Source organism: Podarcis tiliguerta (genome assembly GCF_965153285.1).
Source record: "Podarcis tiliguerta genome assembly, chromosome: 9".
NCBI lineage: Eukaryota > Metazoa > Chordata > Lepidosauria > Squamata > Lacertidae > Podarcis > Podarcis tiliguerta.
This window is the reverse complement of record NC_139542.1, coordinates 5,397,838-5,423,360: the sequence shown is the minus strand read 5'-3', so window position 1 is coordinate 5,423,360 and position 25,523 is coordinate 5,397,838. Positions and strand designations below refer to the sequence as shown.

The following is a 25,523-nucleotide window of genomic DNA, read 5'->3' as shown; positions in this document are numbered from 1 at the left end:
TAGCTAGGGATGAGGGGAGTTGTAGTCCCAAAACATCTGGAAAGCCAAGTTTGGCCATGCCTGGCTGTATACAATTATTTTACATGTATTCAATAACCTTTTCCAACCTTTAAACATATGTTCTTCTTGTTCTCCTATTCGATAGGTTAAGTTTGCAAATTGTGCATATTCTGTCAACTTAAGGTGCCATTCTTTTTTGGTTGGTACCTCGCTCATTTTCCATTTTGGGGCTAACAAAACACGGGCCACAGTTGTTGCATACATAAATAACCTTTTCTGACACCTGGGGATTTCAGTCTGAATTATTGCTGACAGAAAGAACTCTGGAATTTTTTGGGAAAGTACTTTTAATCATTTCTTTCAATACATTATAGATCATTTCCCAATACTCTTTTACCCTTTTACATGTCCATCACATATGACAGAACGTTCCCTCCTATTCTTTATAACTCCTACACGTATCTGATTCTGTCTTGTACATCTTAGCAAGCCAACTCGGAGTTAAATACAATCTGTGAATCATTTTCAGGTAGTTCTCCTTCAAAGAATTTGTTGTTGTTTAGTCATTTAGTCGTGTCTGACTCTTTGTGACTCCATGGACCAGAGAATGCCAGGCACTCCTGTCTTCCACTGCCTCCCGCAGTTTGGTCAAACTCATGCTGGTCGCTTCGCCATGGGGTCACGAAGAGGCTGACACAACTAAATGACTAAACAACAACCAACACTTTGAATTGTGCTTGGAAACGTTGTTGTTTGTTGTTATTTAGTCATTTAGTCGTGGGGATTCGAACCAACCTTCTGATCGGCAAGTCCTAGGCTCTGTGGTTTAATCCACAGTATAAACACTGACAAATGGGAAACACTGGCCTGCGAGCGCTCCAGTTGGAGAACAGCCTTTACCAAAGGTGTCATGGGCTTTGAAGATGCTCCAACTCAGGACGCAAGGGAGAAACATGCTAAGAGGAAAGCATGCTTGGCAAATCCACACCGTGGATTCCCACCCGGGAACCTATGTCCCCGCTGTGGAAGGACGTGTGGCTCCAGAATTGGCCTCCACAGTCACTTCCAGACTCATTGTTAAAACCGTGTTTATGGAAGACAATCTTACTTGGCTACAAGTGATCGCCAAAGAAGAAGAATGCTTTTAAGGCACCCCATGCTCCCGACTGGAGGAAAGGCAAAATGGGGGTTGTGGTGCTCATCTCGCTTTATTGGCCGAGGGAGCCGGTGTACAGCTTCCGGGTCATGTGGCCAGTATGACTAAGCCGCTTCTGGCGAACCAGAGCAGCGCACGGATATATATATATATATACATAGATGATAGATAGATAGATAGATAGATAGATAGATAGATAGATATAGATAGATAGATGATAGAGATAGAGGTATATAGATATAGATATAGATATGCATGCATTCACACATACTTGAAGCTTGCTGCAAGTTCTGGAGCTGTTCAAAGCACACGTCTTCCTTCATGCCGAATCCATTTACATTGCCAAGTTGTTCCTCTGTCTTTAAGTGCAGTCTAATACACTGCAGGTGTAATACACGCGAGTGGCGCTGTGGGTTAAACCACAGAGCCTAGGACTTGCCGATCAGAAGGTCGGTGGTTTGAATCCCTGTGACGGGGTGAGCTCCTGTTGCTCGGTCCCTGCTCCTGCCAACCTAGCAGTTCGTAAGCACATCAAAGTGGAAGTAGATAAATAGGTACCACTCCGGTGGGAAGGTAAACGGTGTTTCCGTGCGCTGCTCTGGTTCACCAGAAGCGGATTGGTCATGCTGGCCACATGACCCGGAAGTTGTACACCGGCTCCCTCGGCCAGTAAAGCGAGACGAGCGCCGCAACCCCAGAGTCGGCCACGACTGGACCTAATGGTCAGGGGTCCCTTTACCTTTAATACACTGCAACCTTACAGGTGAAGCTTCCCCCAACATGTTACCTCCAGGTAACGTCACCTGCTTAATTCTTGCAGGCAGAGGCATGGCGGTGAGGGGAGAGAAAACAGAAACCAGGTTCAATCCTCATTAGAAAGGCCTTTTGTTTTCTCCTCCGTAAACTGTAGATGGCAGCTTTTCTCAACAAATCAGGCAAGTTGAGGGTGAAATGTTTCTGTGTGCCTAATGTTCATCCTCCCTTCAGTTTGGAAAAGATTATTATTCACTCGCTACTCCCCAGTTCCATCTCGATTAGTGAGCCTGCTGCAACAGAAACTCTTTCCTTTCCCGATACACCCTGAGCTCTGTTACCTTTTCTGCGGTCTCAAGCTCTTAGAATTGTAGAGTTGGAAGGGACCCGAGGGTCATCTAGTCCAACTCCCTGAAATGCAGGAATCTCAGCTAAAGTCTCAATGACAGGTGGCTGTCAAGCCGCTGCTTAATAAGTCCGAGGAAGGAGAGTCCACATCCACCCAAAGGGGACCGTTCCACTGTCAAATGACTCTTATTATCAGAAAGTTTTTGTGTATGTTTAGTTGGAATCTCCTTTCTAGTAACTTGAAGCCATGGGTTCGAGTCCTACTGTCCAGAGCAGGAGAAAACAAGCTTGTTTAGGGAAGTTTGTTTAGGGACATTTTAATGTATTTTTAATCTTTGTTGGAAGCTGCCCAGAGTGGCTGGGGAAACCCAGCCAGATCGGCGGGGTACAAATTATTATTATTATTATTATTATTATTATTATTATTATTATTATTCCTTCTTCCATGTGGCAGCCCTTTAGGTATTTGAATATGACTATCTCATCTCCCCTCATTTCCAGGCTAAACATACCAACTCAAGAGCTTCTCCTACTTTTGAACCCCTCTCATTCTAGCCTCACAAGCCAAGGTAAATTTGAGTTTCTCTGCATTTCTTTACGTATGCAGGGGAAATGGGGGGGAGGGAATCAGTTTGGTAGCGACAATCTGGGTTTTGGAATTCAAGGTATTGATTTCCTGGCAACCCTCCAAAAAAGGGCCTGTTTGATTGGATTATTGGGCTGATTCATCAGTCTGAGCGATAACCATTCTAGAGTCTAGCGGATGACTGCATTCTCTCCGAACAACCCCCACCCTTCCATTTTAATAATGACTATAACTGGACTTTCACAGTCCAGTGTGGTATTATTTAAAGCATCAACAGTGGCAGAGGGAGTGACATCTATGGGGACTTCCATTTTCCAACTTTCCTTCCCCTCTGAGGGAGCCAGCAGCCTGTGGCCACTAAACTAGCTCAGTCCTCGTTGGTCTGAAGGAGAGTCTCCACCCCCATCACTCAGCCCAGACACTGAGGTCCAGCTCCAAGGTCCTTCTGGTGCATGGGTAGGCAAACTAAGGCCCCAGGGGCCGAATCCGGCTCAATCACCTTCTAAATCCGGCCCACGGACAGTCCGGGAATCAGCATGTTTTTACATGCGTAGAATGTGTCCTTTTATTTAAAATGCATCTCTGGGTTATTTGTGGGGCATAGGAATTCGTTCATTTCCCCCCAAAAATATAGTCCGGCCCACCACAAGGTCTGAGGGACAGTGGACCGGCCCCCTGCTGAAAAAGTTTGCGGACCCCTGTTCTGGTGGTTCCCTCACTGCAAGAAGTGAGGTTATAGGGAACCAGGCAGTGGGCCTTATCGGTAGTGGCACCCGCCCTGTGGAATGCCTTCCCATCAGGTGTAAGGGAAATAAACAAATATCTGACTTCTAGAAGACATCTGAAGTCAACCCTGCATTGGGAAGTTTTTAATGCTTGGTGTTTTTATTTTTTACTGGAAACCACCCAGAGTGGCTGGGGAAACCCAGTCAGATGGGCGGGATATAAATAATAATAATTATTATTGTTCCAACATTCGGCTTCATTGGATGTCTGAGTTGGATGGCCATCTGCCATGGATGCTTTAGCTGAGATTCCTGCATTGCAGGGGGTTAGACAGATGACCCTCAGGGTCCCTTCCAACTCTTAAGATTCTATGAGTTCTGGTCCTACCAGAGAGGGATAAAAAACCTTTCTCTGTCCACTTTCTACAACATTTTATAAACTTTTATCCTATTACCTCTTACTCATCTTTCCTCTCAACACAATAGTCTCATCCCCTTGATCATTTGGGCTGCCCTCACCTGAGCCTTTTCCAATGGTAAGGTAGGATGGAAGTTGTAACTCAACATCATCTGGAGGGTGGCCAGTTGAGGAAGGCTGATAAGGATGCTCACCAACCATGTCAGGATTGAGAGAGTGGCTTCTCCCACATTAAATGAACAGATTGTGGTAAAAGCATAGTAGGAAAACAATGCTACTGATGTCTTTTATCTGATACAGGAGGGGATGTCCCTATGTAGCAACTGATACACTTGAAAATGCCCCTGTGATTTTCATATATGGCAGCTGAAGTCTCATCAGCCATCAATTAAGGGGAGGATTTCAGTGCTTTACCTAGATGTGGGGGACCCTCATACACACAAAAAAATTAACTATAGGAAGCAGAACCTTCAGACAAAGAGTAGAAATAGAGATTTCTTTATTATTATTTTATTAAAATACAACCAAGTTCCTTATACAAATAAAGGAATTTCTGTTGCTTCCAAGAAGCAATTCTTTTATCAAAAGAAAACCATTCACGGAAAAGAAAAGAAGTCATCAACACTAGCTAAGAGGCATGCATTGCAATCCCAACAGAGCGAGTGCAAAATAAAACATAGGCTCTTCTCTCTCGCATTCTATATTCAAAACCCTTGCATTTGGTCACTTTAAAAAATAAGCATTTAGAACCAACCTCCAGGCCACTTGGTAAGGAAACCCCCCCCTCCCCTTTTTGCTACAAAGTACAGCAGTTAACATGAACCGGCTACATTCCAAGTCAGAGAATGGGGGGCAGGGGGGCAAAATAAGGGCAAGGCAAACCAAATCTCCCAGTTGTGTTTCAGATTGTCTATGCACAATATCTCCACTTAGATGGCCCATCAGCAGGGCGCAAGGTTTGCAGGACTCCTGGCTCAAGAAAAATGTGAAGTAAGGAATATCGAAATACCCCCAATCCTGTCTTGGGTTCTGTACATTAACCCATGTGTCTAACAAAGGTCGGGGGGCTGTGGAAAATGAACGTCGCCCATCCCCATTTCATTTGAGTCCAGACATGCACAAAGGATATGATCTGAGATGTTTCATGCAACTGTTTCCTGTGCAACGGAGCAACCACAAGCGGACTTGATGTCCTCAGTTATGCTGCACCCTGACACCCCCACCCTGGGGAATATCCAGAATGTTGGGCACTCTCAGGTGGCCAAGAGATGTAGCATCGTCAGGAACCTGAGCATCGGTCAGTAACGGTCGCTGTGCGCATGCAATCGGATTGCAATGGGTACATTCAGAAAATGGCGGCCGAATGAATCACAGGTGTTTAGCGGTTGCTAGAGAAAAGGGTACAGGAAGGAAGCGAGTGACAAAGGCCACGAAACAGTTAATCTCTGCTGGATCCGCCCAGCAGGGATATGGATCGCAGTGCCACGTTCCAACTCTATAATATTTTGCACAGACGTGAATCACCGTTATCAATTTAAAAGTGGACACACAGAGAAGTCAGTGGAAGCAGACTTTTTCGGCGAGAAGGCTCAAAACCATGTTGGTTTGCAGGGGGAAAATATCAAGCACTGGCATGGGATCTTAGCACTTTAAATCTGGGAGCAGATCAGTGACGCATGTGCCGTGGCTGTTTTTGCCAAATCTCCCTTTGATGAACAAAAGCTCACGAATTCAAAAACCGTTCCGCGATGGAAAAGCAGCAAGGTGGCAGGGGTGAAAGCTGATAGAAATCAATAATTCAAATGCACATATGCCACTGCTTCTGAAAGCACACAATTCCTCTAAACAGAGCAGCTACGGGTGCAGGGAACAGATAGGATGCAAGCCCGGGATAGGGGCTTACAGAGCTGCTCAAAATTTTAAAAAAGGAGCAATGAAGGAACTGCCTAAAAACTGCATACATTCAAATACTGGCTTAAAACCCTGGTCAGCTATACAGCAAAGCCTACCAGGCCACAATAAAACAGTGACTGACTGAGGAAGTTAACTAGATTCCTGCCAAAATATAAACTAAAAAGTGGAGCTGAAGAATTGAACACCTGTAGGCTGAGCACCAAGGTGAGGGATGGAGAGCCTATGGCCCTCTAGAGATTGGTGGACTCCAGTCTCCATCAGCCCCTGCCAGCAGTCAGGGTGGATGATGGTAACTGTAGTCCAGGAGCATGTGCAGGACTCCACCGCTGGCCAAGGTGATTCCTCAAACCCTTTATATATCCATTTTCTGGGCAGTCATGCTTTTATCTCAAGATGTCCACCTGAGGCTCTCTTGCTAGCACCCCAGAGATGCCAAGACCAGTTTCTGCACAGCACCCAATGATCTTTTGCTGTGGTTTCACCTGGGAGGGCTGGTGGCCAATGCCAGCTCAGGGCCAGGTAGCCACATCCTCTGGGGATCAGGTATGTGCACCTGGTCCCCATGGAAATCTTTGGGCCGATGCACCATCAAATGAATAAAAATAAGCAGCACTGAGAGCACAAGCATGTCTGCACCAGCACAGTAGGTGCTGCCTCCAACGCTGGCTTTAAAAATAGCTAGAAGTGGGAATGCGAGGAAATCAGGGTCTTGCGGGGTGGGGAAGAGGAACGATGCAGCAGAGGACAACTGCATAGCAAACTTTGGGGAGGGGGAAAACTCCCCTCAAAATGGCTTGCGTAGAGACACATGCAACCCCACACGTGACGTTCCTTTCGCTGCAAGACGGATGAGGAGGAATCATCAGAAGACAACAAGAAGGCTGAAGGTACACAGGTGGGCGGACTTGCCAATTGGTGTGTTTCCAGACAACGGAAGGGGACAGGAATAGAATTCGAGGCAGATATGGAGACAAAGGAATTTAGAGGTTGGGTCAGTTTCGAAACAGGAGCTAACACGAAACCGATTTGGTGGCGAGTCTCGGTGGGCCGATATCAGTCTACTGCTACTAAACACCACTCACGGCTCGCCTCAGGTTAGCTGGCCCAAAGTCCCTCTTACTCGCGAGGTGAACTATTTATGGATCTTTAAAGGGAGGCGTTAACACGTTTTTTCTGCAGACAATTGTCTCCGGGTTGTTTCAATGGATGGGCCCATCACCAATTTTCCACCAGAGATGACTTGTCTCATCATGGCTAACTCTTGGGACTCAAGTCACACGATCAGATGTGACCATTTCCCCATCCCCTAATAATTCCCCCTCTGCAAGTCACTTCCTGGGAAATCAAATTTTTAATTTCCAGAAAAGAAGACTGTTGAAAATGGTTCAGCCCACAACCGTTAAGCCATTCGTGGTACTCATGATGAGCATGTATGGATCAGCAGATAACAAGAAAAGAGAATTTGGGGGGTGGGAAAGATTGTGTATCCCTCCCCAGTCCTTGAGACAGGAAGGAACGATTCACAAAACTGTCCCCTATTGGGTCTCCAGATTTAGCTTTTTTGATAATTTTCCAGGGGGTCGTATCTCAATTTTGCTTGGAGCAAGTTCAGGAGGAAAGTTTAAGGGGAGTTTATGGCATCAAGACAAATTTGGCCTAAGAACGCTCCTCTTTTTTTTTTTGCAATTTCTGCTTGCGTTAAAGGAGGCGAAAGCACCCCATAATCACAAAAGGCATTCACAGTATCTCCCGACGAGCGGAACACGTACAGAGATATCTTCCTCGCACCCGTTTCTTTGGCAAGATTCATGCAAAGAAAGAAAATGAAGTTAAAATAATAATAAAAAAGTCATCTTTTCTACAGAGCTTATAATAAAAGCATTTGGTATGTACATTCTAACCGTCTTAAAACCTTCGCAGTGGTTATTAAAGTGCAGAATTTGTTCCGTCTACGACAGACACTCTTCCTTCGCTAAGTCTGTTTCCTGGTAACCCAAGCGGAGGTCAGTAGAAACAAGAAACAGAAAATAGAACAATAAAACGGAAAAAAAACCCAAAAGCCAACACCGTTTGCAGCAGGGAAGGAGGGAAAGATTGAGGGACGGGCAGTCGGGGAAAACCATCTGAATTAAGACATCTTCTGAGACAGCTCGGCTTCTGGTCTGCTACCTGTTCAAGTTCAAGACCAAGACTAGGGGGTGGAAGGTTACTGGCCTTAAAATGTGCTAAGCCACTCAGATTTGCAAGCTCTGAAGCTCTGGGTAATAACTGGAAAAAGACTATGAAATGTGTGCCACTGTGTGGGTGGGCACTGTGCAATTAAATCTTAAAAGCAGGAGCAGTCCTGGGCAAGAGAGGACCATTTTCACAAAGGTATCTAAGCACACTGCTTGCCGTTAAATCTCAACAAGCTCTGCCTATTTCACATGGCATACAGGCTACCCCTATGCTACCCCTGGGCATATAGATCTAGAAACCTCAGAGGACTCTGCCCCCACGCAGTGCACAGAGTATTTCCTGAGGACCACGGGTGGGAAGCGCACAGAGAAGCTGCACAGAAGCTGAAACCAAAATTATTATTTTTTAAAGTTCACATGAGAACATCAGGGATGCTCCTGCCGGCAAATGAGATCTGCATTCCCTGAAGTTACTCTCTGTTTGCATTTGCCCAGTCTGCGTCAAACCCTGAACATCCACTTGCCGTAAGCCGCAAAATAAGAAACTTGGGTTGTGCGCATGGATATATTTAAGTGTTTCTATTATCTGCATCAACCTCCACAGCCAGCCACAGATCACGTGTGCCACGCGCTAGCGATTTGGCTTTTTAAAAAAATATTAATTAAGAGGAGAGCTTTTACCCTGCATTGCTTCCCTGTAGAACTGAAAAACTGGCCTTTGTAAATGAACTCTCTGTACTCACAGGCAGGTTTCATATCCATCGCATGACTAATGTGCGGTTCTATTACGTTGGGCGACAGGCTCCGTCAGAGAGGTGCATTGGGCAGGACCACAGACCCTGCTAAACATGTCAGCCTCACATCTAGCTATGCTCCCTTGCCCCGGCCCTGTAGCATGCAATAATGAACTTATGACATGCTTTACTACCTCTTGTGGTGGGCCAAGAGGCTGCCATTTTGGGCAGCAGTCTTGAGTTTTAAAATCTGTTCACATGCTAAAAAACAAAACAAAATCCAGCTACTCCATACACAACTCCCCTTGGCCTTCTGGAGTCAAATCTCCTGCAAAGATTGCTCCCAAATTTTCTCAGCGCAGGAACACCGGTGTCAACTCCGGAAATGAGTTAAGAGCAGCCCCTGCAAAATATGGCTACATGTCCTACCAGCCTTAGCAGAGGAATTCAAGGCAGTGGGAACTTGAGTGCAGAGGAGAGTTCTTAGTTAAAAATAAAACCAGAGAGAGCGGAGTGTTTTTTGTGAACCTCCTATGGAACAATAAATCTGGTTTCTTGCATTATACATACATACATAGGTGGACTATCTTAAGGTTCCCTCCCATGACCGACTACATGGTGTGTCCGTAATTATTCCCTGTGATTAAGCGGCTTGGGGCAGAATCACAAACTGCAACGTTTCGGACAGGACTTTGCAGACCAGGCCTGGTAGGACTTTGCAGAGCCAAGATGCTAAGCTGGATTAATTCAGGCCAAACGAGCAACTCCAGAGATATATTTTTATGCTTTTGGAAAGCTCAGCATGAGAATATGTCACCGGCAAAGGCGAAAAGCCCCTTTGCACTCGTTCAAAGGTGGACTGTGTCCTTTGGCTGCCAAGGTGGCCATCCTATGCAGCCTTGGCCAACCGGGTGACCTCAAGACGTCTTGGACCTCAACTCCCATCAGCCCCAGCCAGCGCAGTTGGGAGTTGTAGTCCGAATAATCCGGGGAGCACCCAGTTGGCCAAAGGGACAACCTCTTTGAATTTCCAGATGCGGTTCTTTTACTTGGTCATCGTTCTCACTGCAGAAAGCGATGCTCAGGACTTGTTAAAACAACAACAACAGTTCCCCACGTCTAGCTAACTTAGAACTGGTCTACTGCACTGGGCTGCAACAAGTGTGAATTACACACATATGTGCTTGTCCATTTGGATCTGAACAATGTTCCTGGGTCAAGAAAGGGGGAAATGCTTTATTACTCAGAGGATTTCCATGTTAGGTAGAAAAGGAGGGGAGAATCCGTCTCCCTGACATCTGGTTTTCTACATGTAAGGAGAGAGAGAGATGATAAACCACTGAAACATAAAACAGTATCTATACCTCACCTGCTGTTTATGCAGACCAAGCTGGGAACATCCTTGACTCTGAACTATCGAACTATCTACAGACATCAAGCCTCTCCAACCAGCGCCTTGTGTTCAGGAACAACCCTGCCACTGTACGCCACATCTAGCCTTCTGCAAAGTCTTTAGCTCTCTTTCTTGCAAAAAGAATTTTTTAAAAAATCTTACCTTGCACGGAAGAGGAATATTGAGAAATGTAGATAACAGGGGAGTTTGACACATATGCCTAATACAATATGGATTTTTGATTCTTTCTTTTTTTTTGCAGTACTTAAAATAAAAAGGAGGCGGGACCAACAGGCTGGAACACAGAACACGCACACACAAATTATAATTAGGACCCGCAGTGTATAAAGCAGACATCGGGAGCATTCGGATTTTCCAGAAATATAATGTCATGTTTTGCGGGGGGGGGGGGGGGGAGGAGGAGGAGGTTAGCTACAAAATTGGAACAGGGCAGAGACAAGCAGCAGAAACACAGCCTTTTGGGGGGGGGGGTGGAACGAGACAAACCCTAACCTGGAACGAGACCCTGCCCAGGACCCCCAATGTTCACTATGTACTGTACGTTAAAATTAAACGCCAAGAGCAAATCAAAACCGATGGGAGCCAAAGGGCTAGGATTTAAAGGGAGGAGAGGTGGGGAAGAGAAGAGTGCGAAGGAGAAAAGAAGAGGAAGGAGGAGAGAATTTGCGTTGATGGCAAGATACAGTACATGTTAACACTGATTGCACAAGAACCCTTTCACTCTCTGGTGGGAAAGGGGGGGGGGGACGACAGGCATCAATTACCCAGGACATTGATATGCAAAATATATACACAAATCTAGATTAGCTATGTATATATGTACACATAAGTAGTACTGTACACACAGGGGAAGGGAAGAGGGATTCTGCTGAATGTGTCAATGCCTGGTTCAGTCGCCATCGTGCAAATCTGCTGCTCCAAGTCGGGACCGTCTGCAAGAGGGTTTGGCTAATTCGCATCCGCCTCTGGGTTTCCGCTCGAAAGCAGGGAGCTGCCTCTGCGTCCATGCAGATGCCCCAAGACAGAAAATGATACAGGACTGGAGCAAAAATCTGTCCCGGGTCTGCTCCACGTTGGTCTTCTGGTGGCTTTTGACCGAATCAGCCACCCACTGATCTCCGGGGCTCCTGGCATGAGAGGTTGTATTCAGAAGCAGAGGGAACTGCCCAGAGGACACTGTAATTCTGTCAGGTTAAAAAGGAGCGTCCTACTGTTCCTCTCGCAGAGCAGCACAGTACAGGGTGTGTGTGTTTTTGTGTGTGTGTCAAAAATGTCTATAAAAACGGCGCTGCCCTTCCCTAAAACAAAGAAGCGGGGACGCAATGCCAAACTTTTGTCTTTGGGGTTTCCGTAAAGCACACTTGCCGCTCCAGCTTCAAAGAGCGCTGGGTCCCCCACCCCACCCCAAACCCCCCACCCCTGAAATCTGGGCACTTGGTTGGTCTCTAGCAACATGCCTTTGGGTAGTCGGTTGTGCAGGAGTACAAAAATCAAGTCACGAGAGGTTCGGGGACCAAACCAATTGCCCAGCCAGATGTCAGCTTCCTTTCTGTTTGAAAAAGATAGAAGCCTGCTGGCTGATGCAAGGGAAACAAGGCTGCTTCTTCCCCTAGTGCTCAGCATCCATTGCGTCCAAGTATTTCGCTTCAATGATCCTTGGGAGCAAGTTATACCTGGGTGGAAGAAGGGGGACACCGTTAGATTCTGCCCTAAGCAGAAGTCTTTCCGCGTGGCTCTTTCGGGCTCTGCACCTAGCGCACTGCAAGGACACAGGGAAGCGTCTTGCGCTGAGCCACACCAGTGGTCCAGCGAGCTCAGCACCTCCTACACTGGCTGGCAGTCACTCTCTGGGAATTCAGAGCAGGGAATCTATCCCAGAGCTATCCAGGGAGTCGAACCCGGGACTTTTCTGCGTGGAAAGCAGATGAGCAGATTTCTGAGCTGCCATCTTTCCCTTACGACCCGGGAAGAGAATCTGCTGTGCGTGCAGAAAGACCCCAGGATAATTTGCAACGAGAAATGCAGGGTACATCATAATAGCAATCATCATCATCATCACAGCTGTCCATGGAGGCGCAGGTCAGTTCTGTATCCAGGGCGGCTGTCTACCAGCTCTATCTGGTATGCAGGCTGAGACCCTACCTGCCCGCAAACTGCCTCGCCAGAGTGGTGCATGCTCTGGTTATCTCCCACTTGGACTACTGCAATGCGCTCTGCGTGGGGCTACCTTTGAAGGTGACCCAGAAACTGCAATTAATCCAGAATGTGGCAGCTAGGCTGGTGACTGGGAGTGGCTGCCGAGACCATATAACGACCGCAGTGCCTGGAGGCAGAGAGGGAAGTTGTGCCTCCACAGCAGTGAGCATTGGAGGAATGACCACTGGGAGGAGTGCAGAGAGCAGAAAAGTCATGGCGCATCTGCAGCAGCACAACCTGTCGCCTTCCGCTGTCCCGGCTGCAACAAAACATGTCTCTCCTGCATCGGTCTCTACAGCCGCAGCAGGCGCTGTAACTCGCCAACACCCCGCAAGGTGCACTCCTCTGTTGTCTCCCGGGACAGACCGATGCCAGCTAAATATTTACATCCCACCTTTCCTCGAATGAGGGTTGCTTACATGTTTCCCTGCCCCGCTTCCATTTTGCTCCTCACAACATCCCTGCAAAGCAGGTCAGGCTGAAAGAGGGAGCAGCTGGTCTACTGTCTAGCCCGCCCCCTAAAGCGCATTTCATGGCTGAGCACGCATTTCAACGCTGGTTGCACCTGGCTCTTATAGCCTGATCCTCTAACCCAATGATGGCCAAACTTGGCCTTCCAGCTGTTTTGGGACTACAATTGCCATCATCCCTGACCACTGGTCCTGTTAGCTAGGGATGATGGGAGTTGTAGTTCCAAAACATCTGGAGGGCCGAGTTTGGCCATCACTGCTCGAAGAAGAAGAAGAAGAAGAAGAAGAAGAAGAAGAAGAAGAGTTTGGATTTGATATCCCGCCTTTCACTCCCTTTAAGGCGTCTCAAAGCGGCTAACATTCTCCTTTCCCTTCCTCCCCCACAACAAACACTCTGTGAGGTGAGTGGGGCTGAGAGACTGTGACTGGCCCAAGGTCACCCAGCAGCTGCATGTGGAGGAGCCGAGACGCGAACCCGGTTCCCCAGATTACGTGACTACCGCTCTTAACCACTACACCACACCGGCTCTAACCACTACCAGCAGGATAAAAGAGGCCCCATCCAAGCCCAAAGCCCTCTTGGGCAAGGAGCACACCCCCAGAGCGTACCTGATAGGGACCATTCCAATCATGATGAGGGGGAAGATCATCTTCATGTAGGGCAGGGGAGACATCCCAAATCCACAAAGGATGAGGAGCTGGAGAACCTGCAGACCCGTGAAGTAGTGGATCTTCCTCTGGGGCACCCGGCGGATGTAATGCGTCGGAGGGTAGGCCGTCTAGAAACGACAAGGGCGTTAGCGAGAGACTGAGGCTGCCACATTCTCCACCCCACCCCACCCCACCCCTCATCAGAGGAGCTGTCTCTAGGAGAAAATCTGTGAGGGGATTTCCTGGCCTTTCAGGGCTGTGCCATAAAAATATATATACCGTATTTTTCGCCCTATAGGACGCACCGTCCCATAAGGCGCACCTAGATTTTTTGGGGGGGAAATAAAGGGAAAAAAATTATTTCCCCCCCAGGCGCGGGGCTGGGGAAGCCCGAGCTTCCCCCGACCCCAGCCCCCAAACAGGCAGCTCTCTGCAAGCCGTGGGAGCCCAGCGCTGGCTCCCGCTGCTTGCGGAGAGGTCCGCGAAGCCTGGACGCGCTGAGCTCAGCGCGCGCAGGCTTCAGCATGCAGGCAACTCTCCGCAAGCAGCGGGAGCCCAGCACTGGTTGCGGAGAGGTGCGCGAAGCCTGCATTCGCCCCATAGGACGCACACACATTTCCCCTTCATTTTTGGAGGGGAAAAAGTGCATCCTATAGGGCGAAAAATACGGTATATTTTTTATTGGGTTTTATAAACAAGAATAATGTTATACAAACAGGTATACCGAGTTTTCTCATGTCATTTGTATATCACAAAAATAACATGATAGAGTGGTACCTCGGGTTACAAACGCTTAGGGTTACAAAGTCCTCTAACCCGGAAGTAGTTGCTCCGGGTTGCCAACTTTGCCCCAGGATGAGAACGGAAATCACGCGGCGGCAGCAGCAGCAGGCCCCATTAGCGAAAGCGCGGCTCAGGTTAAGAACGGTTTCGGGTTAAGAACTGACCTCCAGAATGGATTAAGTTCGTAACCCGAGGTACCACTGTAAATGTGGAAAAATATCTGCAACATATGTTTCATTATTAGTGGTCAATGTACAGGTTCTTGGTTCATGAATTGGTTTAAACAGTTAAGGAGAAAGAAAAAGAAAGGAAGGAAGGAAGGAAGGAGGGAGGGAGGAAGAAGGGAGGAAGAGGAGGGGGGATGGTGAGTGGGGTGGGATCAGAGGAAAGAAGTCCGGACGATCTCCCAGTTGAAACGGCCTGCAGGGATGGCTTAGAACAGGGGTCAGCAAACTTTTTCAGCAGGGGGCTGGTCCACTATCCCTCAGACCTTGTGAGGGGCCAGACTATATTTTGGAAGAGAAAAAAAAGAACGCATTCCTATGCCCCTCAAATAACCCAGAGGTGCGTTTTAAATAAAAGGACACATTCTACTCTTGTAAAAACACGCTGATTCCTGGACCGTCTGCGGGCCGGACTTAGAAGGCAATTGGGCCGGATCCGGTCCCCGGGCCTTAGTTTGCCTACCCATAGCTTAGAACAAAGGCAGGTGAATGGAAATAGATGCTGCGATCGTCTCTTCTTCTGTTGTCAAGCAGCTCTTTGCATCAAGCAGGGAACGAGAGGGTGGCTTGGCCTGGCCGGAGCATTGCTCCCAAGCCACAGCTGGGCTTCCATGTGTTAGGAATAAATCACCAGCTGTTTGAGATGTTCTGCCCAGCCTGGTCCTGCGGGCGCCTCTGCTGTGGAAGCAGATAAAAGCTTCCTGATCCCCAGCTGCTTCCTTTCATGCTACCGAGCGCCTTCTGATCAGGGCACTGCCTGTGGATTTTTCAATGCCCCCCCAAAGCATGCTGGGACTGTCTTTTCCTGTGGCAGGGACGCTTTGGACACCAGCCCAACATGGGAAGTCAACTCCGACAACAGCTAAATACAGTGGTGCCTCGCAAGACGAAATTAATTCGTTCTGTGAGTTTTTTCGTAGAGCGAGTTTTTTCGTCTTGCGAAGCACCACGGCGGGGAGGGGTGGGGAGAAGCAGGGCAGCTGCCGCAGCCAGTCCTTGGACTCACCCGCGCCTTGTGGACACCGCGCAACGCGGCTGCTGGAGGGCGGCGGGGCTCAGGAGCGCGACTCCGGCTGCAACGCTGGCTGCTGGCGGCAACGGCTCCTGAGGGGAGCGCGCGAGGGCGGTGGGCAGCGGCGCAAGGCAGCCGGAAGGTCGGAATGTCGGCCGGAAGGTGGGAGGGAGCCGGAGGAGCGGGGAAGCGAGCGTGCGTGCGTGCAGTGACCGTCGCCATGACAGGAGAGGCAGGGCTGATTCGTCTAGCGAAGCAAGCCCTTAGGAAAATCCGTCTTGCGAAGCACCACAGAAAACGAAAAACCCTTTCATCTAGCGGGTTTTTCGTCTTCCGAGGCATTCATCTTGCGGGGTACCACTGTACAGGCACGAGTCCTGCGGTCAACAAGCACCATCAAGGAAAGCTGGAGGGGACATGGAAGAGAGAGTTCAAGAGGGTGTGGAACCATTAGGAGTTCGGGAGGCCCAAACCCAGGAGGTTTGTGACACCCGCATCGCTGTGCCCCTAGCTCACGGCTGCACCGTACAAGCACCCTTCTGTTTCTGCTGGGAGGGAGCGGTACACAAGCCAGTGCCAAAGGTTGCAATCAGAAGCACAGAAATTGTGCGGCACAAAAAGAGCCTCAGGGGAACACAAACAGGGCACTGGTTAACCTTCCTGCTTTAGGAAACAGAAAGGAGAAGGGGAGACGAAAGCAAAAAATCCCCTAGCTGCAGATGGACTGCCAGGCTGAAGGGTAATTACCGTATTTTTTGCTCTATAAAACTCACTTTTTCCCTCCTAAAAAGTAAGGGGAAATGTGTGTGCGTCTTATGGAGTGAATGCAGGCTGCACAGCTATCACAGAAGCCAGAACAGCAAGAGGGGTTGTTGCTTTCACTGCGCAGCGATCCCTCTTGCTGTTCTGGCTTCTGAGATTCAGAAATTTTTTTCCCTTGTTTTCCTCCTCCAAAAACTAGGTGCGTCTTGTGGTCTAGTGCGTCTTATAGAGCGAAAAATACGGTATCTGCGGCCTCCTTCAGTGGGTGGGATGTTTTGATCCTGCCTTTTAAAAATACAAATGTGCTTTGGGTTTTTCTCTGCTTCGTTTTATGTTGGTTTTAATGTATGTGCTATTTATTTGATGTTCTAAGTTGCTTCGAGCTCCTAATAAGTTTAATAAAGTTGTTGTTGTTGTTGTTGTTAGACAGCCCTATACCTGAAGGTCTCAGGGTGGTTCATAGGATCAAATCACAATATAAAACCACAAAATACATAATTAAAATAAAAATGAAAGCAACCCAATAACCACCATTCCCATACACATATTGAAACGGCATTGGATGTCAATTAACCAAAGGGCTGGTTAAAGAGGAACGTTTTCACCTGGCAACTAATGGTGTATAATGAAGGTGGCAGGCGAGCCTCTCTGGGGAGAGCATCGCATGATGGGGAGCCACTGCAGAAAAGGCCCCGTTCTTGTGATGTCACCCTCTGGACCTCTCGTGGAGGAGGCACATGAAGAAGGGACTCAGAGGATGAACATAGAGTCTGGGTAGGTTCATTATCATCATTATCATCATCATCATAGAATCATAGAGTTGGAAGAGACCACAAGGGCCATCGAGTCCAACCCCCTGCCAAGCAGGAAACACCATCAGAGCACTCCCGACATATGGTTGTCAAGCCTCTGCTTAAAGACCTCCAAAGAAGGAGACTCCACCACACTCCTTGGCAGCAAATTCCACTGTCGAACAGCTCTTACTGTCAGGAAGTTCTTCCTAATGTTTAGGTGGAATCTTCTTTCTTGTAGTTTGGATCCATTGCTCCGTGTCCGCTTGTCTGGAGCAGCAGAAAACAACCTTTCTCCCTCCTCTATGTGACATCCTTTTATATATTTGAACATGGCTATCATATCACCCCTTAACCTCCTCTTCTCCAGGCTAAACATGCCCAGCTCCCTTAGCCGTTCCTCATAAGGCATCGTTTCCAGGCCTTTGACCATTTTGGTTGCCCTCCTCTGGACACGTTCCAGTTTGTCAGTGTCCTTCTTGAACTGTGGTGCCCAGAACTGGACACAGTACTCCAGGTGAGGTCTGACCAGAGCAGAATACAGTGGCACTATTACTTCCCTTGATCTAGATGCTATACTCCTATTGATGCAGCCCAGAATTGCATTGGCTTTTTTAGCTGCCGCGTCACACTGTTGGCTCATGTCAAGTTTGTGGTCAACCAAGACTCTAATAATAATAATAATAATAATTTTTCTGCAGAGAGCATACACATGTGCATTGGTGGTGAGGGAAGCATTTTGGAAAGCTTCCCAGCTGACACACTTGCAAGAAAATGTTCCACCTGAAACAGTCAACCACGTCAATACACCTTAGCCTTAGGCCTGACCTCTCCTTCCTCCACAAGACAGTGGCATTAACGGGGGCTAACCACATGCAACTGCAAGCGAGAGCCTTGCTAAAAGCCATTTCCCATTGGATTTTGGCTCAGCACTTTTTTTGGGGGTGGCAGGGGGAAGCCCAATCAATCCGAGTCGGCGCCTTGCCCCAGCGTAGAGGGTCTCGCTCGCTGCGGAAACGGCGCCCCTGCCGCTGCGACTGCGCAGTGTGGGAGGGGGCCTTTTATTTCAAAAAGGCTAAACAGTGGCTGCTATGCCGCTGCACAAGCAGAGGGCAAGACCAAGGCCGCTTCTGGTGCCAGGAGGTGAAAGTTGCTGTCCCCGCCCCCCCCAGACCGGATGACTGGGATGTTCTTGCTGGCAACTGTCCCAGCGACGTTTCGCCCGTAGGGTTTTTTGCTGCCGGAGCGGAGCCAAGACAACAAACAGGGCGTGAGGCGGCAGCGGTGGTGGCAGGAGCAGAGGGAGATCATAAAAAGCAATCAGAGGCTTTTTAACGGCCGTGTTTTTCAAGTTGCGGCAATCAACTCGTGATTATGAGCTTCCTCAGGAAACAGAGGCGAGCAGGTCCGCCGGGGCCTCAGCTCCTTATCCTGCACAGCTTGCAAAGTCCGTGCTCCCCCCCCCACCCGGTGCGCTTACCTGCTCTTTCAGCAGGAGGGCGACCCTCTCAAAGAGCTGGTTCCCGTCGATGGAGGTCAGGGCGATGTAGAGGAACAGGCCGTAGAGGACGGGCTTCGGGATCAGTTGCAGCGGGAAAGGCAAGAGAAGCAGGGAGAGGCCCACCAGGAAGTTGGCTACCAGGGTGGTCAGCCGGGTCTCCTTCACGCTCACGATCCTGGCCGGGGAGGAAGGACAGAAGCAGGGTGTGTTACTGAGCAGCGAGATAGCCCATCCCGACAGGATGCGTGCAAGCGTTTGAGAGAGCAAATAATAGAACAGTGGACGCGCAGGTTGCAAACAGGATCAGTGCAGGAGGCACGTTGGCAACCTGCAGCGGCACATCTACGCACACACGGGTTGCAATTCGGTGCTTCTGCGCATGTGCAATTTAGCGCTTGTGCGCATGTGCGAACCCGAAACCCAGAAGTAACCCCTTCCGGGTTTTGGCGGGTCTGTAACCTGAAAAAACACAACCTGAAGCGTCTGTACAGTGGTACCTCTGGTTACGTACTTAATTCTTTCCGGAGGTCCGTTCTTAACCTGAAACTGTTCTTAACCTGAAGCACCACTTTATCTAATGGGGCCTCCCGCTGCTGCTGCGCCGCCGGAGAACGATTTCTGTTCTCATCCTGAAGTAAAGTTCTTAACCCGAGGTAATATTTCTGGGCTAGCGGAGTCTGTAACCTGAAGCGTATGTAACCTGAAGTGTATGTAACCTGAAGTGTATGTAACCCGAGGTATGACTGTAGTAGTAGTAGTAGTAATAATAATAATAATAATAATAATAATAATAATAATAATAATAATAATAATAATAATACAGTGGTACCTCAGTTTTCGAACATTTTGGAAGTCAAACGTTTTAGTTTTCAAATGCCGAAAACCCGGAATGCTTCCGTTTTCAAACACAACTCGGAAGTCGAACGACTTCCCCTGAGTTTGCAGATTTCCCTTTGCTCCTCAGTTTTCGAACGTTTCGTAACTGAAACGGTCTTCCAGAACGGATTACGTTCGAAAACCAAAGTACCACTGTATTCTTTTTTAATTTATACCCCGCCCATCTGGCTGGGTCGCCACAGCCGCTCTGGGCGTCTTCCGACACATATAAAAACATAATAAAATGTCAAACGTTAATAATTACAATCTGATCCAATACAAAAAAGTCACAAAAACTTTAAAATAAACAACTTGTATCAAATAAAGCAAAATTCAACGGTCCATTAGAATCTAATAGTGAACAGTAAAATTAAATATCAGCAAATAACAACAAAGAACAGCAAAGAACCACAAAGAACCCGGGCACACTTGATGGCTGGGTGCCAAGAGATGATGTACATGAGAGGAGGAGCCATCAAAGATCAACCACCGCAGACTGAATGTTGCATCGCTCCTGCTATTCCGGCTGCAATTGGTACTTAGTAGGAGTCATAGAATCAGAACTGTAGAGTTGGAAGGGACCCTGAAGATCATCCAGTCCAACCCGCTACAATGCGGGAATCTGCAGCTGTCCCATACGGGAATCAAACCTGCAACCCTGGCGTTATCAGCACCGCACTCTAGCTCACTGAGCTATCTCCCGTTGATTCACATGCAAGCAGCTGAGCCCTTGGGTAAACAGAAGAAGCAAGCAGTCTGCATGTATGTGTGAACGAGTCCCACGCTTCATACTAGAGTCGGGATTCTGGACCACACCTTTTTGTTTTGCTATATAGTGAGCGCCTTGGATGTGCCATGTCTCAGGGGCAGGACTTAGTCCCTGACCTGGAATTCTGCAAGGCCAAAGAAAGTAGAAACAATAGAGAATAGAGAAACCAGGGGTCTGAAAAGGCGTCAACAAAGCTTTCTATGTTCACCCATAATTCTATGGAAATTGAAGGGTTCTGTGCAAGGTTGGGATCTGGAGTTGCAGTAAGGAAAAAAAATTCAGCATCCTGAAATACCTTGAATTTTTAAAAAAATCAAGTTTCTAGTCCTTATCGATGGAAAATGCAGACTTCTTATTTGTGCAACGTCTGAAGAAACCTTCAAAGTTAAATGGGCTTTCTGGTATTCAGGGATGTGTGGCTAGCAAGTGTCAGGATTTGTTGAAAGTGCATAATTTATACGGGCCAGAGACCCTGCTTCTCCAGACGCACAATTCATGTGTTTTCTTTAGCAATGAGCACACACAGCTCCAGCGATTCTCTTATTCTCGTTTCCACATTCAGAGCTTGAAACTAATTTAGGCTTTGCGGCACGCTACACAAAATCTCTTCGAACGGTTCAAATCCCCCTTTCCTACCTTTTGATCCTCTCCAAGCAGCAACTATCAGATCTCAGAGGAGGGCATTGATTTCCTTCGTTTTCGTGGCACCCAAATAACCAAAGGAAAGCGGGAAAAAAATCGAAGGGCATCTCAGCAGAAACAAAAAACCCTTGAGGGGGCCAGGCATTCTGATGAACTTCAAGGATAATCCTATTTATAGCGCCAAATGAAGCTGCGCAAAGTGTAATTTCTATGGTGGGATTAGGAACTTCAGCCTTGATGTGGATTACGGGAGATAACATCGGCAAAACTCCCAAGATCAAATGGCAAGTAGCGGGGCAACCTTTTTGGAATTTAGTGAGCTCACATGCACCAAGCGTCCCTCTTGCAAACTCTGGGTCCGGCCAGCGGAAAAATGGGCAAGACATTTATAGAGCATGTTCTCAGCCAGGGAGACCGTCGTGAGTTTCTAAGCAGCATCAGCAGAGGGTATCACATACAGACCTGCAGTATCTCAGGCAGGTCTTTGCCAGGGTCTCAGCCACAGACCCCTTGATAAGGGATCCCTGGGGTTGAGAGGTGCAAGGGTCATTCCACATCAAATTAACGGTTGGAGGATGGATGGCGGCTAACAGATTGAGGTTGAATCCTGACAAGACAGAAGTACTGTTTTGGGGGGACAGGAGGCGGGCAGGTGTGGAGGACTCCCTGGTCCTGAATGGGGTAACTGTGCTCCTGAAGGACCAGGTGCACAGCCTGGGAGTCACAGCTGTCCATGGAGGCGCAGGTCCATTCTGTGTCCAGGGCAGCTGTTTACCAGCCCCATCTGGTACGCAGGATGAGACCCTCCCTGTCCACAGACTCGCCAGACAGTCTAATTATCTCTCGCTTGGACTACTGCAATGCACTCTATGTGGGCTGACCCGGAACTACAACTAATCCAGAATGCGGCAGCTAGACTGGTGACTGGGGGCGGCCGCCGAGACCATATAACACCGGTCCTGAAAGACCTACACTGGCTCCCAGTACGTTTCCGAGCACAATTCAAAATGTTGGTGCTGACCTTTAAAGCCCTAAACTGCCTCAGTCCAGTATATCTGAAGGAGCATCTCCACCTCCATCGTTCTACCCGGACACTGAGGTCCAGCGCCGAGGGCCTTCTGGCGGTTCCCTCGCTGCAAGAAGCCACGTTACAGGGAACCAGGCAGAGGGCCTTCTCGGTAGTGGCATCTGGTGGGAGGGCCCTGTGGAACGCCCTCCCACCAGATGTCAAAGAGAAAAATAACTACCAAACTACCAGATGGGTGGGTTATAAATAATAAATTATTACTATTATTTATTATAATTATGACGCAAAAAACAAGGGTTTTGTCACTCTCCGTCTCAGACTTTGATGAAACTTGGTGCATACCCTTCCCTTATGGTTGAAAGAAACACCCTTGAATTCCCCCCCTCTATCTCAAATGGTTTTAATTTTATAGCACTTTGATGTTTCGTTACATCTGCGTTGTCTGTCCCTCTTGAGACCCTCGGCACAAGATACTTAATGAAACTTTGAAGTGTTATAAAATCAAAACTATTTGAGATGTTGTTGTTGTTTAGTTGTTCAGTCGTGTCCGACTCTTTGTGACCCCATGGACCAGAGCACGCCAGGCACTCCTGTCTTCCACTGCCTCCCACAGTTTGGTCAGACTCATGTTTGTAGCTTCGAGAACACTGTCCCACCATCTCGTCCTCTGTCGTCCCTTCTCCTTGTGCCCTCCATCTTTTCTAGGGAGTCTTCTCTTCTCATGAGGTGGCCAAAGTCTCGGAGCCTCAGCTTCAGGATCTGTCCTTCAAGTGAGTACTCTGGGCTGATTTCCTTCAGAATGGATAGGCTTGATCTTCTTGCAGTCCAAGGGACTCTCAAGAGTCTCCTCCAGCACCATAATTCAAAAGCATCAATTCTTCGGCGATCAGCCTTCTTTATGGTCCAGCTCTCACTTCCATACATCACTACTGGGAAAACCATAGCTTTAACTATACGGACCTTTGTTGGCAAGGTGATGTCTCTGCTTTTTAGGGGTGATCAAATCTGTCAACCTCAACGTCTTTTTCTCTTATGAAGCTCAGCTCTCCACATTTCCACAACCATTTAGTTTGTCTGCTTCAAGTCCCTGAGAAAATTCATCAGCCTTTCATGCAAACCTATCCTAAGACACATTCGTTTGCAAAACAAATTCCCCCGAGTGCAGCAAATTTTGCCTTGCTTTTGATAACGTAGGCATTCTTATGCATGCTTTACCCTTGCCCATGGGTTTTCACACAAGACTAGATTGGTGAACCACACCGCAAAATTCAGGGAAGCGAGAATGTCAAAAGATGGGTCTGTTTCGGTTTGTGAATTTTCAGATGCTGCAGGTTCAGGAAATTCACCTTTAAATGAGAATTGAATCTCGTTTCTTCCCCCACTCCTATCCAGCGAGAGCATCTGCTTCGCATTCAGAAGGCCCCGAGCTCAATCTTGGAGCAGTGGGGTGCAGTGAAATTTTTCATAGGGGAACAGTTAGGGGCAGAGGTGCCAGGACGTCTGGACACTGTGTGCATGAGCATCGCACCTCCTCCCTCCCTAAACTGGGCAAAAGCTTCCCAGGTTTTGGGAAGGAGGCGCCAAGAGGGACGGGAGCATTTAGGGGATTAGCCTAGTCCCCCAGTCCACTGACTGCACACCGCTGGCTGGGAGAGACCCCTGCAGAACCACTGAAAGTCGGTGAGGACCATCCTGAGATGGTTGGTAAATAAGGGAGCTTCCTACCGTGGACACTGGGCCATACTGGCTGGGGGTTGGCAGTTCGACAATATGCAGAGCCACAGGACTCCCAGCCCAGGCCCTCTAGCCCTGCTTCTGCCCTTGAGAAAACAGACCCACTACAGTGGTACCTCGGGTTAAGTACTTAATTTGTTCCAGAGGTCCGTACTTAACCTGAAACTGTTCTTAACCTGAAGCAGAACGATGGGGGTGGAGATGCTCCTTCAGGTATACAGGGCCGAGGCTGTTTAGGGCTTTAAAGGTCAAGACCAGTGTTATGTGGTCTCAGCGGCTGCCCCCAGTCACCAGTCTAGCTGCCGCATTCTGGATTAGTTGTAGTTTCTTAGTTGTAGTTGTAGTAGCTGTAGTATCTCAGATTCCTCAGGGAAGTCCACAAGTGGAGGTTGAAGGAAATCAGTGGCCCAGACTGCCTCTGAACCCGGAGGCTCACTTCTATAGCCATTGATCGGCACAGTCTTTCTGCTGAATCCCTCTTTACAGCCAACCCAAACGAATAGACTATGCATCCAACATAGATGTTCCTAACTGCAAGGCGCCCTCTAGCGGCCACAGCATTTCTTAAAATAAAATTAAAAGATTTCATTTGATCATGGGCACAGAGGACGATCCTGAGATTCTCCTTCCTCCAGTTGCCCACCAGCTTAGATGGCTTTGAAAGAGGATCAGACAATGGCTACCAGCCCAGACAGCTCTGCTCTGACTGCAGTCGAAGGCTCTAGTGGTCGGATCCTGCTTGCTGCATCTGGTTGGCCGCAGTGAGAACAGGACGCTGGACTAGATGAGCCGTAGGTCCGATCCAGCAGGCTGCTTTTATTTTTTATTATTATAATACTTTCATTTTGCTGCCCCCCCCCCTCCCAACTCCCGGATGAGGGACTCAAGGTGGCGGTGGCACTGAGAGGATTGGAAGGTCCCCGGCGACAGCGGGTTCAGCTTGAGCAAGGAGGGGCGAGCGCTCGCTGGCTGGCTCCAGCCTGGCAAGAGGAGGAGGCGAATTCTGTCGCCTCCACTGTGGATGCCCCAGACTCCCCTCCCCAGGCACCAATGGGGAGAACGATGGAGCTCCAGTCCACGCTTTTACTGCGGAGACAGCTGACATGTCAGTTCGTCCGTTGGTCAGTCGGGGCAACACAAAATGTTTATGGGTACGCGCCCCTCTGTGTGCCCCCAGAAAAAAACACTGATTATAATTCATTATGGGAAGCAGGTGGCGCTGTAGTCTAAAGCACAGCACCTAGGGCTTGCCGATCAGAAGGTCGGCGGTTCGAATCCCGGCGACGGGGTGAGCTCCCGTTGCTCGGTCCCTGCTCCTGCCAACCTAGCAGTTCGAAAGCACATCAAAGTGCAAGTAGATAAATAGGTATCGCTCCGGCGGGAAGATAAACGGCGTTTCCGAGCGCTGCTCTGGTTCGCCAGAAGCGGCTTAGTTATGCTGGCCACATGACCCGGAAGCTGTACACCGGCTCCCTCGGCCAATAAAGCGAGATGAGCGCCGCAACCCCAGAGTCGGTCACGACTGGACCTAATGGTCAGGGGTCCCTTTACCTTTACGAGTCTCAAAGCGGCTAACATTCTCCTCTCCCTTCCTCCCCCACAACAAACCCTCTGTGAGGTGAGTGGGGCTGAGAGACTTCAGAGAAGTGTGACTAGCCCAAGGTCACCCAGCAGCTGCTTGTGGAGGAGCGGAGACGCGAACCCGGTTCACCAGATTACCCTATGTAAAAACCATATGTAAAAATGGCAATTTGTTTGCTCTCTGACGCCATCTGGTGTTGCATGTTTATAACGCGTTCAAAGCGTTGGGGTTTTTTTTACTACTGTAGCTGATTCCATTGTCTCCTTTGCTGAGGAATA

General features: G+C 48.5%; 1 protein-coding gene across 7 annotated transcripts in view; it reads right to left on the bottom strand.

Annotated features, from left to right (window-relative positions):
• Window positions 1–4,468: 4,468 nt before the first annotated feature.
• The window catches only part of SLC4A11 (solute carrier family 4 member 11), a 244,862-nt gene continuing 223,807 nt past the window's right edge, over window positions 4,469–25,523 (bottom strand). For all 7 annotated transcript variants that reach the window (XM_083398303.1, XM_083398299.1, XM_083398302.1 and 4 more), the window contains 3 exons: window positions 18,595–18,790; window positions 13,501–13,670; window positions 4,469–11,898 (listed from right to left, as the gene is read on the bottom strand). In XM_083398303.1, coding sequence (XP_083254429.1) covers window positions 11,835–11,898; window positions 13,501–13,670; window positions 18,595–18,790 — 430 coding nt within the window. In that variant the 3' untranslated portion in view covers window positions 4,469–11,834. The remainder of the gene's footprint in view (window positions 11,899–13,500; window positions 13,671–18,594; window positions 18,791–25,523) is intronic.